The sequence below is a fragment of the Manis javanica genome, chromosome 6, assembly GCF_040802235.1.
Source record: "Manis javanica isolate MJ-LG chromosome 6, MJ_LKY, whole genome shotgun sequence".
NCBI classification, from domain to species: domain Eukaryota; kingdom Metazoa; phylum Chordata; class Mammalia; order Pholidota; family Manidae; genus Manis; species Manis javanica.
Genome location: NC_133161.1, coordinates 21267960 through 21284423, shown reverse-complemented (window position 1 = coordinate 21284423; position 16464 = coordinate 21267960). Strand labels below are relative to the sequence as shown.

The 16464-nt window shown below is 45.9% G+C and overlaps 2 protein-coding genes across 4 annotated transcripts in view; both read left to right on the top strand.

Annotated features, from left to right (window-relative positions):
• CPA2 (carboxypeptidase A2) overlaps positions 1-7816 on the top strand; it is a 44876-nt gene extending 37060 nt beyond the window's left edge. Inside the window, exons 9-11 of the mRNA XM_037019519.2 lie at positions 739-938; positions 2975-3059; positions 7581-7816. Coding sequence (XP_036875414.2) covers positions 739-938; positions 2975-3059; positions 7581-7768 — 473 coding nt within the window. The 3' untranslated portion in view covers positions 7769-7816. The remainder of the gene's footprint in view (positions 1-738; positions 939-2974; positions 3060-7580) is intronic.
• A 2144-nt stretch (positions 7817-9960) lies between these two features.
• The window catches only part of CPA4 (carboxypeptidase A4), a 29857-nt gene continuing 23353 nt past the window's right edge, over positions 9961-16464 (top strand). For all 3 annotated transcript variants that reach the window (XM_037019522.2, XM_017640378.3, XM_073238462.1), the window contains exons 1-3: positions 9961-10072; positions 14924-15005; positions 15420-15554. In XM_037019522.2, the coding sequence (XP_036875417.2) occupies positions 10005-10072; positions 14924-15005; positions 15420-15554 (285 nt within the window). In that variant the 5' untranslated portion in view covers positions 9961-10004. The remainder of the gene's footprint in view (positions 10073-14923; positions 15006-15419; positions 15555-16464) is intronic.

Genomic DNA, 16464 nt, shown 5'->3' with positions numbered 1-16464 from the left:
AATAGTTTTTTTCAGTGTTGAAAAAGAATATCAAAGCATCAGATTCAAAATATTAAATAATGCCCAGCAACTCAAAGTCAGATTTTTTCCTGAAATGTAATTGTTCTTATTAAATAATCTTAAAATCAGGTGGCAGGTTGTTTTATACTTTGTGCCTATCATTTAGAGACAGCCTCTATCTGTCACCTCAGAGTTTGTCTAGTGTTCAGAGCCCTGGCCAGGCCGCAGTGCCCCACTTCAGTGGTCCTGAGTAACCCCAGTTGCTGAGAATCAAAGCTGAAAGTGGCTTTGTTGTGATTTCCTCCCGGCAGAAAGGGTGTCAGAGGTTCCTTGTAGTTTGTGGCTTAGAAGTACAGATGTATAGAATCTTCCACTCTTGGATTCTAAACATTGGAAGAAATGCCAGAAAATGTACTTGCTTAACTCCCACCCAATGCAGAAATTCTACCTATGATATTAAATTTAGCTTTTCTTCCAATAACTCCATGGAGAAAAGATGACTTAGTTTGGTAGCTCTTTCTGCCATGTAGAAGAACCACATTTGGAAAGAAGAGAGATTCATCCAGAATTGTTTCAGTTAGGCCTCCTGACGATGTGCTTAGGTAACAACTCAATCTAATACAGTGATAGTCTTGCTGTGACTTCCAGAAGAGGGACTTAGTGTGCATAGTGATGTTCCCCTTACAGTGTGTCCCTAAAGCTCACTGCTCTCCCTGGGCTGCTTCTATATCCCATCAGGACCTGGAGCCAGTAACAGCCCTTGCTCTGAGTCATACCATGGACCCCATGCCAACTCTGAAGTGGAAGTGAAATCCGTAGTGGACTTCATCCAGAGTCACGGGAAAATCAAGGCCTTCATTACCCTCCACAGCTATTCCCAGCTGCTGATGTTCCCCTATGGGTATACATGTGCCAAATCAGACAATTTTGATGAGCTGGTGAGTTTCTGAAACTTTGTTTCAGCTAAGACACAAACATCTGTTGTGTGGACAAGTTAAGTGTCAGTCATAAGTTAGGTGCTGAGACAGGAGTGTACTAGTGACAGGTTACAAAGATAAGTGAGCCATAATATATCCAACCGCTGAGAGTACTGTGACACAGGCACAGGTCTGGAAGACTTGTTACGGACTTTCCTAAGTTAAGTTTCCTCAGGAAATAGAAATCGTGAAATTTTTGTTGCCTTCATCTAGATGAGCAATTGATTTGACCATAAATTCCCAGGAGGTGCTTTCTGTTGCTTAGGAAATAGCCACTCAGATTTGGAGCCCAGGCTCTTGGATCTGTAGTCAGATGCTTTATGCTAAGTGGTGGTGCTGCTTCCTCTCAGATTTCTGCCTAATACCTTCATGGCACCTTCAGCTCTGTGACCTGCCATCACATTGCACTGGCATATGATGCTGGGCATGAAATACTTCCTAAACTTGCTACTTCCCATCATCTTTCCTGTCTCAGGACTGAGCAAACTGGTGGCTGCCATAAGTCAGATGGTGCCATCTTGGGGGCTGCTTGCAGTTGAGCACGGGCTACTGCCATCTGAAGGGAATGTGCAAATATTTCCAATTTGGCTGTTGAGCTTGGCTTTAGAAACCCATATGTTAGTGGTAAGCCCTGAGATGGGACCTTCTGGCTGCTTTACTTTCAAATCATTGTCAGCAGCTCCTGGAAGAAAGGGGGTAGATTATTCCAGTTCAGGTGTACCTTTCATCTCATAGTTGGCTTTTAGCCCTGTAAGACAGTTTTCAGGGTTTTGAATGGTCAGTTTTACCACTCAAGGTCAAATCAGGAGAACAAGAGGGCAGGGTTACAAAGACCCTAAAAGGTCCTTTTAGTAGACCTAGATAATCTTAAATTATCCAACCTGGTGCTCAAATCTCTGCCAGGTAGTCATCTAGCTTGTGATTGGACATCCTGCTTCCAAGGGAGCCTGCGCCATATCAGGACAGATTTAATTGTTTGAGTTCTTCATCATCTAAAAGCACTGGCTTATCCTTCTGTTCCATAGAGCAGGTTTATTTCCCTTTGAGAAGCAAATCTGTTACTACTTGAAGATCAGTGACCTGCTTCTCCTAGGTTTTTCCTTTTCCCTACTAAATACCCACAGTTTCCTTTAAGCACTCACAGTATGGTCTCAAGTTCTTCCCCTGTTTTGGTGGTTATTTTCCAAACATGCTTTGGTTTGTCTGTGTTCTTCAAGGGTAGCTTCCAGAAGTAAATGTAGAATTTGTGTCATGGGTTAACCAGCTCAGAGCAAAGTGTGACTGTAACTGCCCTCATCCAGCCTGTGCACTTCTGTTTATGCAGTTGAGGGTCACATTCGTTTTCTGGCAGTAGCATGGTGCCGTTGACTCACGTTGGGCTCATTGACAACTGAAACCCCCAGGCTCTCTGAGGATTCTGCTGAGCCAGCTTTCCCCCATCTGGTAATTGTGTAGTTGTTTTCTTGGACCCAAGTTTAAGACTTTACATTTATCCCTAGGAAGGACAGTAAAGCCTCAAATCAGTCAAAATTGGATCTCTCAAAAAATGGAAAATATTTTGCTGAGCTCAACTTCTTGGAAAAAGAGACGATCATAGGGAAATAAGCCCATGTAGGAATCTAGTTTTGTGAAAACCAACTTCTCGGGTACATCCTGGGGTCATACACCTTTGCTTTAGCCCCTTACTCCCACCCTATTTCTGTCCACACCCCTGAACAAGGACAGCTGGTGGCAGAATAAAGGCCCTGGTGTATCTAATGCAAACACCTGGATGATCAAATAAACAATGAGGGTCTTCATGTTCTATTTTCAAAGTCAACGAAAGTGAACTTGACTTACTGTGAAAACGATTGAAACAAAAAGGGCATTGTGCTTAAATCTCAACTAACCACAGTCCAGTTTGTTAGACTGTCCTGTTTTGCATACTGATATTGGGCATCTGTTCCTCCAAGAGATGAGTGTCACCCATCTACCTTTCCTTGGTTTTCTCACTCTAGAATGCAGTGGCCCAAAAGGCTGCCCAGTCTCTGACAGGTCTGCATGGCACCAAGTACAAAGTGGGACCTATTTGCTCAGTTATCTGTAAGTATCTAATGTTTTTTTTTTTAATGAATGACCCACTAAACAGGCACCCTGTGATTTTGGACCAGAGCCTTTAAATGCCCTCATGTGAAATGGATAGGCCTTCATGCACAGAACCTGGCCTTATCCAGTTTCCCTTGGTAAGCCTCGGTCTCCTCCATGAGATGCTATTTGATGAACCAAGAACTTCTAATGAATTGTGTGCTCTCCACTCTGCTTGGCCCAATCCTCATAGCTGACATTCATCATATGGAATCTCTTTGCCTGAAAATGGACCCTTATCAAGACTTGGTTCTAAGTTACCACTTTTATTAATTACCCCTTTCTTGGCCAAGAGGGGCTCGAACCTGGAATAACCCCATGGACTATGCATGGGGACAGAATGGATGTGACTCTTTAAGAGGACCCAGGTATTTAGTGGATAGACTCTATTGCAGCCATTTGTCCATGCAGCCATAATGGCAGTGTCAGGAGTAGAGTTGGGGAGCCTGTTGTCAGACTTTCTGAGACTCCCCTCTTCTACAGTGGCTCAGAATAAAAACAAGAAATGATTCAGTGCTGTGGGAAATCCCAGTGTACCCATGCAGACTTTGAGTCTCCTGAAGGAACCCCCCCAACTTCTAAAGCCAGAGACCAGGACCCCACAGTTGACTGCCCAGGAGTTCCCTAGTGTTCCCATGCCCCTGGGTCCTTTGGAAACAAATGACACCCACTCTGTTCAACACACTTTTTTTAAAGCATCTACTTTGTGCTAATCATTTTGCCAAGTACTGGAAACATAAAATGAACCAACAGAGAACTCACTGTTTAATATGGGAGATGGACAGGAAGACAAATGAACCTCCGTGTATGTGCAATAGAAGGCTATACATGGTACACGAGTATTAGAAAGTTGGAGGATTTGACAGTGGCAGAGTAGGAAAAGCTTCATATAGGAAGAGGGCAGGATTTTGAAGGCTGATCCCAGATAGCTAAAGAAGGGAAAAGGAATGAAACATTCTGGCTCACTCACAGCAAGTGTGACAGCATGGAAGTATGCGACCGAGAGAGACATCCAGGGAGGTGGGAGAGGGTCACATTGGAAGCATAACGACTCCAGCTCTGGACACACTGAGGCTGAGATAACTGTAGTGTTCTCATGTGGAGATGTCCTGTAGGCTTTGGGCTCCAGGCCCTGGGATTCTTCAGGGAGAGAGGCTTAGTAGTAGTTGACATAGAAAGGATGGCTGGAACAGGAGAGCAAAGAGGTAGTTAAGAGGGGGAAGAGCCCTGGGCAGAGCTGGGGAGCAGGCTGTTAGGCTGCCGCAGGGGTTCATGGTGAGGGAGGGACACTGCAGCAGGGCTGGGCAGAGGGGCTGAGAACCTTGCTTTGAGAAACCAGGGAAGGAGCAAGTGATGAAAAGGCCACGAAAAGGTCAGATATAACAGGGGCAGAATATTTGCCATCGAATTTTCATCACTGGCTTATTGGTGACCTTCACCAGAGCAGTGCTGGAAGAGTGGTGAGGGTGGCCAGGGAGGTGGTGGACTGGGGGGGGATGGAGGCAGGTGAGCGGATCCCCCAGTGGGGAAGAGTCTGGTCGGAAAGGCAGGGGAATGGGACTGGAGGAGCTTGTTAGGAGATGAGAGACTTACTTCTTGCCTGGGGGGACAGGCAAGGGAGGGAGAGGTGGAAGATAACAGGAGAGAGATGACCTAGGCGGTCCCGTTCCAGAGCAGGGGGAAGAGGGACAAGAGGGGAAATAGCCGTGGTGGGCAGGTGAGGTTGGAACAGGGGGAGCAAGTCCGGAGACTTGCTGGGGCGCTGCCGTAGGCACGTCTGCAGTGGCGGATCTGAGGAAATGCTTGCCAGTCCGGCTTTCCCAGAGGGAGTCTCGGAGAGCAGAAGGGTAGTCGTTTACTCGCCATATCCGGAACGCTTAATGGAAATTCGAACACTTCTGGTCTGGTAACATTTCAGATCCCAGAAGTTTCTTTTTTTCTGGACTATGGTTTTTCTTTTTTTCTTTTATTTGCTATTATGATGCATATTAAAAGCCTCATAGAAAAAAGAATCCATTAACATTTTATTATCAGTTTCGATTTCATTAATGATTTTGTCAGTGAACATGACTATACCCAATTGTAATCAATGTGTGCTGCTTTGTGTCCAAATTTTTTCAGTGAACATCATTTCCTGTACAGCTTTATGTATTTCCATTCTACATACATGTTATTCTGTTATATTGCTATATCCCAGATACTGGGCCTTTGAATTGTTTCAACTTTTTGCTAAATTGTGCTACAATGAACATGTTGGTACAAATTCTTTTTTATTTTAGATGACCTTTTTGTTTATTCCCAAGGCAAGATTATTGAGTCACATGGAATGAATAGCTTTGGATCTCTTGTTACATATTTTGAAAGCCCACATGGGGTCTTAGCCATTTTATTACAGGGAATCTAGCTTTTCACCCTCCTTATCCAAGATATTTACATGTAAGGTAGATCTTGGAAAGCTGAGATTTAGTGTGTTTTTCTTGGCAAGGTGACAGCTATTGAAGATATTTCTAATAAGCAAATATCAGACAAGAATAGGGTTTGCTGTCTTATCCTGACCTTTAATGGTCAAGCCAGTTCCGGCCACATCTCTGCCAGGGCTGACACTCTTATCCTGGATCCTGGCCTCATCCTGGCTTGGACAAGCACTGCCTCTAAGAACAAATCCCAATGAAGTATTTTTGCCTCCTGCTCCAGAGTGGAATGCTGCTCTGGGCTGAACACCTGCTTCTCTCCACCCAGGAGGTGACTGGACTTCTGTGGTGGGTGAGACATTTCCTGGGCAGTTTCTCATCTGGAGGGCCGTGAGCAGCTGCACTGCACTAGGCGTGTGGTCCAGGAGAAGCTGTTACTTGAGGTCCTTCTCAGAGAGGAAAAGCCCAGACCCTGTGGCCAGAGGCCTGGGTTTGAGGTCTGGTTCTGTGACTTTGGAACCAAGTAACCTTGGGCAGGTCACTCATTCTCCCCTGTTTTTTCCATCATGAAATGAGTTGCTGAGAGGCTCCAAAGAAAAGATGTAGAATAAAAGTGCCCACTAACTCTAAGGTGCTATATAAATGTTGCTTATTAGTTTCCTGGTGAATCACTTCTCCAGATAACCTCTGTTCCTTAATATGGTCCAGCATTTTTGGTAGGATCCTAGACATTGGTTGATAATGATAGTTATAAACACAGTGGACATTTATTGAATGCCTCCTTAACATATATTATCCCAACTCCTAAGTTTTCTCATCTGTAAAGTGGAAATACTACTATCTACCTCATGACCCAGGTGGGGATTAAGTGAGCCAGTTTAACATCAAGCCTACATTTAGTAAGCGCTCAACAAGTGTTGGAACATAAACATTATATTATCTCATTTAATTCTCACTTCCCAGTGAAATAAGTACTATATACAGTAGTAGTATCCTTATTTGATACATGCAGCATTTAGGATTCAGAGAAAAGTGACCTGCTTTTCATCACCTAGCTACTGATTTGTGGTATCATTCAATCTGAAGCCAATATTTGGTCACTTGTGGACTTCTAGTGGGACTGGCTGTGTCATATAGCCTCACCAAAGGTATAAGTTAGTAATTTTGGTACCCAGTAAGATTCAGTTCGAGTCAGCCGCCATTTGATAGTTGTCATTTCCCAGGTGCTACCATAGCTGCTGTAGGTGAAGGCAAAGACAGAAATCACAGTTCATAGTGTTAATTCGCAGCATTAACCACTAATCCTGCTCCTCCCTGGTACAACCTTCCTGGTCTTCCCCTTCACCCAGCTGCATTCTTAGGGACTAGGCACTTCCTGCATCTCTGCCCCAGCCATCACCTCCTTTTGACCTTTACCTGCCTTTCATGGGAAGGGCCACAGAGCCAGTCCATTGCTCAGTCAGCTCATCTGAGTCATGATTTGCCATAAATCTTTGTAAGCTAGTGCCACTTTCTTTCATCATCTGTCACGTCAGCGGCCACATGTTACACAGGTGCACATTATTCTATCGGTTTAACCCATTACGTACAGGTGCTGGGCATGTTATTTGATATCAGAGCAAAGCGTGTTCTACCCTTGTGCTGAAAGTCCCATAAGGGCAGGGACCAAGTCTCTTACTGTGTTTGTAATCCCTCCTTTTCCACTATGGAAAACAATGCACACAGCACTCATCTAAAGAAGGAAGTGGGGTGGCTTCCCTAAGGTGTAGAAAATGCCAGTTGGGGGAGCAGGCAAGATTCCAAATGGGTGGGTGAAGCCAGAGCTCCTAAGAACACTAAAGGAAGGCCAAGCATAGTGCCCATTTGAATAACACTTTTTGCTTTCCAAATTAATCTTGTGTCTTGTCATAAGCACATCCCCCCTACTAAGCTATCTCCGCTTTCAAGGGCCGTGCAGTTAGGGGCCTGACTTGTCCGTGATAATGGTGGATCTTGATATAGAGGTTGTAGAGCTGTGAGAGGCCAATGGGAATAGCATAGCCAAACTTTATTCTCATTTGCCCCTCAGACCAAGCCAGTGGTGGAAGCATCGACTGGGCCTATGACTCTGGCATCAAATACTCCTTTGCCTTTGAACTGAGAGACACAGGTCGATACGGCTTCCTCCTGCCAGCCAGTCAGATCTTGCCCACAGCCAAAGAGACCTGGCTTGGCTTGAAGACAATCATGGAGCATGTGCAAGACCACCCCTATTAGGGCTCGGGTGGTGAAAACTCCATTAAAAGGTCTTTAATTTGAAGCACAGTTGGGTTGTGATTATTCCTTTTTCTAGTTCTGACCTAGGAGCATTATTTCTTCTATTTATGTTGTCCTAAAACATAACAAATCACTGAGCTGTACCCCTTAAAAAAATCCATTCTGGGCAAAATGCTCCGAACATCCATTAACATTTAAAAAAAATTGTGGTAAAATATACATATCATAAAATAAACCATGTTAACCATTTTTTAAAAGTGTGCAATTCAGTGGCTTTAAGAACTTTCACAATCACCACCACCATGCACCTCCAGAAATCGTTCATTATCCCAAACAGAAATTCTGTCCCCATTCAGCAATGACTCCTTGTTCTCCCTCCCTCTGGCCCCCAGTAACCTCTATTCCACTATTTTCCACAAATATAGTATTTGTCCTTTTGTGACTAGCTTAGTTTATTTAGCATAATATCTTCAAGGTTCATCCATATTGTGATATGTGCCAGCTCCTTCATCTTAATAGAGGAGCATTTTAGAGCTAGGAGGGGGCTTTGGAGTTCATTTATCCAAAAAATACGAAGTACGCGCCTACACTGGCAAGCGTTGTGCTAGGTGCCGCACCCTCTGGTCCCATCCTTGCCTCTTGCTCTTGCATTTCTGCTATGTTGCATTATAGAAATTGGTGGGGACCCAACCAATGACATCTTCCTGCTGGTGGCCCCAATCAAGTCTGGGTCTCAGATTCCACATGGTCTCTCTAAGACATTTATTTCCATTAGGGATTTAGATTTTCTTCATGTTTTCCCTGGAAGAATAGGGTGGGAAGTAAATTTCAGATTGTCTAGGATTCTGGGTACTTGATTCTTTAGTTCATGTTTCTTGCAGATTCAGGTCTCAGCCTCTTTTGTTACTACTGATTGCAAACCTGAAATCTGTCTTGGTGAAGTAGCGCCCAGCCTTTGTGATGGATCGGGGTGGGCATCAGAGTTCAGTTTCAGTGCTGGAAGTTGAAGAAGGTGCTTGGTAGAGGCCCCTAGTTCCACAACTCCTGACAAAGACTCTCCTTGACCAAACCTTAGGCTTCTCTAAGCCCTCTTTTCCACTGGACCCTGTGCTTAGCGCCTAAGTCAGTCTTAGCAAAGAATCCTGCTAAGTCATCCCCCAATCCTTGATATCTACGACTAAGTTCCTCATCCCCCACCACTGATGTTTTAAGTCCTAGGCCTGCAGTTAGCAAGAATCTCCCCTACTCTTAGCAATTTTCCATCACTGACCACTCACTCTGCTGTCCTTAGTGTATTTGGTGTTTAACACAATTAATCTCTCCTACTGCATGACCCCTATTGCAGTAATCTTGAATAAAATCACCCTTACAGTTTTAACAAGTGTCAAAATACTTTTTCTTGAACACTCTCAGCCATGACCCATGGTTGTATCTGCTCCTCTTGAGCAAGAGCAGAAAGAATGTAAACAATGGTGACAGTGGGATGGGAGAGGCTTGTGGGATTTGGGGCCCCCAGGACAGACTGAGAGGCCTCAGAGACCCTGAAGAAGTAGTGGCAATCATGATTGTCTTCCATTTATTCTGCTGTGACTTAGTGGAAAGGACACCAGACTTGGAATCTAGCAAATGTTAGAAAGTCTTACTATTAATACCATTAAACTTTACCTTTAGCTCAGACCCCAAGGAAATGGGATAATTAAGACTAATACATTCTTCCTTTCCCATTTACTTCATACATTTCTAATTCCATATTCATTACAGAAGCCACACAGTCTCATCATTATGGCCTGTTCTGGTGAAATTCTCTGACAGGGCTTGTCGAGTGTGTGGTCTTGGAGTTGGCTGGGGGGGTTCTTTGATAGCCTTCACTTGATTTTTACTCTAGAGGTAACATCTTAGGTTACCTGGCCTCTATCATCAGTATAAGTTCTATCCAGCACTATGAGACTTTTCTATTTACTCAAAAAACACTATTTAAATACCAAGCGATGAGCAATATAGCACCCTTAGCACAGACTTTTCTGGCCTGACGAGCAATTCCTGACCTTGTAAATCAAGAGGCTTAGCTTTTATCACTCGAAAGGAATGGAAGAGGCATTGGTACGGGCCACCTGAGGTACTGTCAGAGTTGCAAGGGTGCTTGGGAATCACATTAGCATTTTTGAGGATGTGAGTCTGCCTTGGACTTCTTATAAATACAGCTTGACTCAGCCACTCTGACTGACACCTTTGGGCCATGAAATGGATACTGTTCCTTGGGGTCCTTATTGGGCCCAGCATCTGTGGCCGAGAAAAGTTTTTTGGGTAAGTTCCTTTTGGACTTACTATTACTTGGTTAGTTTAGAGATATGGGAGCCAAATGGATTTGGAAACAAGTGGCTGATGATGAGCAGAATGGCACTGGGAAAGAAGAGGAGGGATCCTGTCCCAGCTCTGCCCCTGGGCCGTCCTGGACAAGTTACTTCCCTCATGCTCAATATTATCTGTGAAATCAGGCCAGGTGGTCTCCACTTTCCTTCCCCAGTGCCCTAATCTGCCAATTCTTTTTCTTCCTGGTTCTTATTTATGAGGTCTGTTCTAGGCGTCTCCTACTTTCTCACTCCTATATTATGAATTATCAGTAATTACCAGAAATTGTTCTGCCATGCTTATGGGAAGATCTGGGTTTTAGGCTTTTTGATTTCACCTCTGTGTTAATGGTGAAGGCTTTTCTTGTCAGCATCTAGGACATGGAGACTTGGTTGGTCTTGCCTAGCCACAGCTGTGGCAATTGGCACAAAGAATACACCTGTGCACTTCTGTGCATGTGTGCACACATGTGTGTGCATGTGTCTGCATACCACCACAGTCAACACACCCACCCAGAATGCTTTGCAGTGTGCAAAGGAGAGGTCACTGGGGAGGTAGGAAAGGACATTTGGGATGTAGGAGAGGTGAAAGGATGCCATGGTACCCTGCTAGAAGATTGAATTCCAATAACTTGTTACTGTATAATGCTTTGTCATTTGCAAAGAGCTTCCATGTGCATATCTTTTTGGTCACACAACAACTCTGCCAGGCAGGGGTGTTATTTTTCTCAATTTAAACATGAAAAAACTCAACCTTAGAAAGATTAAGGATGCTGCCCAAGGCCACTTTACTGGTAAGCAAGGGAGCTGGAATTCTGAATGCAAAGGCCATACCCTTTTGCTCTGACATCAGTTAATCTCCAGATGGAATCTTGTATGTCACCGATCTATCTATATCTGTTACTCTGTGTTACACTATTGGCTAAAGGCACGTGGGGTCGTTTATTGAGGTAATTAGTCATATGAGATTGAGTAATTTTTATGGTGATGACTTTTGTTCACACCTGGTCTCTGCTGCCAGAGCTCAGAGGGGGTTGGTCTAGCAGGTGCCAGGGGAAGGTTTCCCACAGGCAGCTCAGCAGGTGTGTAATGACTGTGATCGCTGCCTGAGGACTGATGCATGGAGCTGTCAGGCTCTTACACAGCTATTCATGCGGGTGAAAACTCCTTATTTCTCAGGATACAGACTTCTCTTGTAATGCAGTGGACACCTGGGTTGAGACAGCTGGGCTGATCCTGGAGTGCTCACCCTGGGAGCTTGCACGGAAAGGGCCATGCGTGTGAGCCCACTGCAGATAGTTTAACAACAGTGTCATCCTCACTCCCAAATCCATTCTCACTCCATTGCTGGGGACCCAGCAAAGGTGGTGGAATCCTTCCTGGGGTCCATAGACATATCCCAGATCCTCAGGTCACTGACCATTTAGAGCAAGGGGAAGCTGCCTCTAAAAATTCAAGTGGTTGGGGAGTCAGGTCACAGGTTGGCTTGGAGGGGGCACAGTGCTGATGGAGATGAAGATGAAGGTCTCTTTCCCCCTCCCACAGTCTCTGTTCCTCCCACTGGACTCAACTACCTCCCCAGTCTCCCTCTCTGCTGGTGCCTTCTGTCCTGGACTCCAGTCATCTTAAGGATGGGACAGTGGCCAGGATGCCTGGAGGTACAGGGCAGGCAGAGAACAGGATGTAGTTGTAGAACTGGTTGTTGCATCAGGAATAGCTGGCAGGCATTTAAGAGTTCTGAAACTATCTTTCATGGTGCTGGTAGCCTGGCTGGGGATGCGGGTGAGGAAGGCACAAAGAACAGGCCCCTCGGCTGCCTGCAGTGTTCAAGGGGGAGGGATAGGAGCTCAGTATCACTTGGCTATGGACTGTCCAAACTCGGGGTGAGGGGTGGGTGCAGGGGAAAGGGTCACCAACCACCGCTCTGGCAGCAGCTGGACAGCCCTGGGTGTTGGGCTCAAGTGAGCAGAGCTGTAAGGACACCTGTGTGGGGTAGTGCGCGGGGAGCCTGCCGACCTGCGGAACCCACCGTATCCCCCTCCCAGGCCGATCTTCCTACTTCAGAAAGAGTTTAAGGTCTTTGAATGGATTTCCAGACAGTGGAGATAGATGGTGTTCAGCCACCCACATTCTCAGGACTGGGAGAGAGCAGTTTCCAAATAGAAACAAGGAGAGTGAGGACAAGAAGAAGGCTTCCCTTCACCTGGTGCCCCCTTCCATGCTTTCTGCCTCTAGGCATTGATGGACTTAGATTTATGAGGATGATGTTACTTGCTCCTCACCCGTGTGTAGTGCCATTTGAAGACTGTCCCTCACTTCATTTCCTCTAGTTAGAGAAAACCCTCACGGGTGATGGGAGTTGGACCTAAGGCCTGGGTGGAGATTGGCAGGCAGAAAAGCGACAGGGCTGGGGAACAGCTTGTGCAAAGGCATAGAAGGACAGAGTACATGGTGAGTTCGGGATTTCAGTGAGGCTGGACTGATGCAGCAGAACAGACGGGGGAGGGCTTTGCACCAGCCCTTCGGCCGTGCCTCTGCACGCCACTCTGTGTCTGTCCTCTGTAGCTGGGCTGATTAGGGCATGATGAAATGGGCTGCGGACTTCCTCCTCGGCGAGGCCGGCTAGATTCACTGTGTCCCATTGCTGCGGACTGCGCCCGAGAGTGTGGGAGTTCTGTTGTGAAGTTACCGCTTTGGGGAAAAGTAAAACACATGCTCTGGGTGAATGTGTGACATGATTTTCTTACTCTTGAGAGCTCTTTATTGTCATGTTCCTCCTTTTTTCTCTTCCTGTTTCTTCTTCCTCCCCTCCTTCTTTGAGATTGCTCTAGTCTGTGCTGTATTTTACGGATGCTTCATTTTGCTAATAGGCATGTCAGTGCACAGGCACTTTATAGAACACTCATTTTTTTTTGGAAGAAATATATATATATATATATTGGTATCATTAATCTACAATTACATGGGGAACATTATGTTCACTAGACTCCCCCCTTCCCCAAGTTCCCCCCACAAACCCCATTACAGTCACTGTCCATCAATGTAGTAAGATGCTGTAGAGTCACTACTTGTCTTCTCTGTGTTGCACAGCCCTCCCCATGCCCCCTCCCTCCACATTATACATGCTAATCGTAGTGCCTCCTTTCTTTTTCCCCCACCTTTTCCCTCCCTTCCCACCCATCCTCCCCAGTCCCTTTCCCTTTGGTATCTGTTAGTCCATTCTTGGAGAACACTTATTTTTTTAAGACACCTCCTCTTCTGGAGTGTTGGGGATGAGTTGTAACAGAGCATGAGTTCAGCAGGTGGGCCCCAGTACTCAGCCAGGAGTAGGGATTTCCCTTCTGTGTTAAGCCTGTTCCTTTCTCACAAGGCTTCTTGCCTGTGTCAAGAAAATGGTGGTTTGACTCCCCACCTTCCCGGGATTGCAGTCCAACTCCTAGCAAGCCTATTGGGTTCAGACTGAGACCTGCCTAGCCAGTGGCCTCAGTAGCTCCTGGGGGATGCAGTTAGCTGCCCTCCTCCCAGGACCCTGTGGAGACTGGATGAGTTGGGAGAAAGTGAGCTTTCACCATTGACATTTCCTCCAGACCTGCCACCTGCAACAGAAGCAGCTCAGCATTGCCTTCTAGGGGCTGGACTAGACCCCCTCAGTGGTCCTCCAGAACCTTCCAGAACAAAGTTAGACCCTGAGCATCCATCCAGATTGAGCCGGTTTTCTGATGAGATGTGGATGTGCCACGTGAGGCTGCACAGTCAGCTCCCTGTGCCAGAACCGTTTTCTCTGTCAACAGGTCCTTCAGCCCCCAGCCCTCTCCAGCAGCTCCTCCCGCATTCACTCTTGCGAAGGGATGACGCATGTGACAGCGTTGAGTGCGGATTCATTTGCCCATCACCTAGCAACGGCCTAATGGTTCCCCTGGCTCCCTGAGCGGGCTGAGAGCACAAAGGCAGCTTTTCAGGCTGGGCCTTCTTCCACCCACACACAGGGCTCCGGGGGCCTCTGCGCCTGCTGCCGCAGAAGCTAAATGGTGTATAGCAAACAAGTGCAGGGCAAACCACAAAGGGGGCTCGGGACTGGCCGGCTCCCTTCTGGGCCCTCCCAGGGTCCCCTTGGGAAGACTGAATCCCAGGTCCAGTCCCAGCACCCAGCCTATGGTGATTTGCATTTGTGTAGGGTTATGGAGCTGAATGGGATTGAGAAAACACTCAGCCTCTCCTCTCTTTGCTAAGCGCAAAATAGCTAACCCTCCAAGGGTGAAAGAGCTGGGGGTTTTTTTCTAGCTTTTTCCAGCATGGACCTTTGGCCAGAGTTTCAGCCTTAGCCACTGACAGTGAAGAAATGCTTCTTTATGTCTTGAATTAGCTTTGCGTGTAACTCAGGAACATTCCTTTCTGCAAAATGTATATGTTTTTCATTATAAAGTAATATGACCACATTACAGAAAACAGATACAAGGGGAAAAAAAGTCAGTCATCCATAATCCCACGACCCGAACATAAGCACTGTCAGCATTTGCTGTATTTCCGTTGTCTGTTTTTCTTCCAATGCATCTGCTTTTTCCATACTTGTAATCATGGCATACATACAATTTTGTGTCCTGCTCTTTTACTTAGCATTTCCCTTAAAGTTATACCATAAGCACTTCTTCATATTTGCCACGTAGTCTTATATTTAATGGCTCTACATTGTAACTGAAGACTAGACCATTTCCTTTCTCTCAGCCCAGTTATGTCTGGGATAGTAGGCTGGGTTTATTTGCCAGCTGAAAGCTCACCGTTATCTTTTGCTTGCTTCTTTTTTCCCCAGGGACCAAGTTTTTAGGATTAACGTCAGAAATGGAGACGAGATCAACAAACTAAGTCAGCTGGTGAATTCAGACAACTTTAAGGTACCTGGTTCTTCTTAGTCCTCTACTCTCTCTCAACTTTGGTAGGAGAAGACTCTTGCATTGCCAGAACTGTTACTCCTGAAGAGTTTCTGTGTATAAGGCTGTATTAGTCAATATGCCTTCACAGGATGGAGTGGGTTATGGGGGAGGAACCCTGTAGATCACAGCAGAGAGGCCCTGGGAGATGAGCTCTGTCCTCCTAGCTGCTGCTGACAGTACTTTCTGGACTTTGCCAGAGATTGCCTGCTGGGCAGCCTGACTAGATACAGTTGTGAAATGGGCAAAGTCTGCCCTTGGGAAGAACCTAGCCCCTCAGAGATCACCTGGCTTTTGGCAGTTATTCTGGAAGTCTGAGCCCCTTGTGCCTTTTACATGAACTGTCCTCTCACCTGGTTTTGTTTTTGTTCTCTTCAGCTCAACTTTTGGAAATCTCACTCTACCTTCAGTCGCTCTGTGGATGTCCTGGTGCCATCTGTCAGTCTGCAGCCAGTCAAATCCTTCCTGAAGTCCCAGCACTTAGAGTTCTCAGTGACAATTGAAGACCTGCAGGTGGGTAAGCCAAGACCCCTCCCTGGCCTTGCGTAGGAGAGAGCAGCCAGAGTGACCTGAGAGACTGTCAGGTTTTGGTCTTACCCTTCCCCATTTTGCAGATGAAGGCACTGACTTCATCTGACAGGGAAGTGAAATGCTATGACTTGTTAGAGAAACATGTAGTTGAAATGGCAAATCAAACATAGGCTAGGGAGCCGGACAAATTTACATCTAAATGCTGATTTTGCTACCTCCTAGCTGTGACTTTGTTACAGCTGTTAACTTCTCAGGCCTCTGCTTCTACATTGCTAAAATGATAATAGTGATACCTTATATGACTTAGTGAGAAGATTAAGTGATTAAATGTAAGTGAAATGTCTAACAGTGCCTGGTACATTATAGGGGCCCCACAAATATTAAGTCTTTTTCTCTTTTCTTATTTGAAGTCAGGAGGGAAGGTGGGGGGATGTTAGAGACAGGCAATAAAACGCATCCTTTGAGAAAGGGGAATGTCACCAACAGCCCCCAGCAGAGGGAACATCATCACCCAAGCCAGATACCAACCTTATAACCTATATCTGAACAGCAGGACAGTGTCTGGCTCATGTTCTCTCCTTCATTGAGGTGGGTTACAGCCCAACTGGTGATTTGGCCCTGGAGTTTCCTGATGGCGTGAGCAGCTGTGAGCTTATTAATCATCCTCACATGCCATAGACATCTGTCAGGAGCCTTCAAAGTATGAGTGGTTGTAAGAATTTCTTTGTTTCTGAGTGGTTTCCCAAGCTGTGTATCTCAGAGTCACTGGAAACCAGATGCAGGCTGATGTCTAGAGAATTCAGTGTATAATGGCCCAACAACATATATGCTCCTTCCAGGGACTGGGGTGATGTGTGTGGGGTGCCAGGAAATAAGATTTTAGGGATACGTG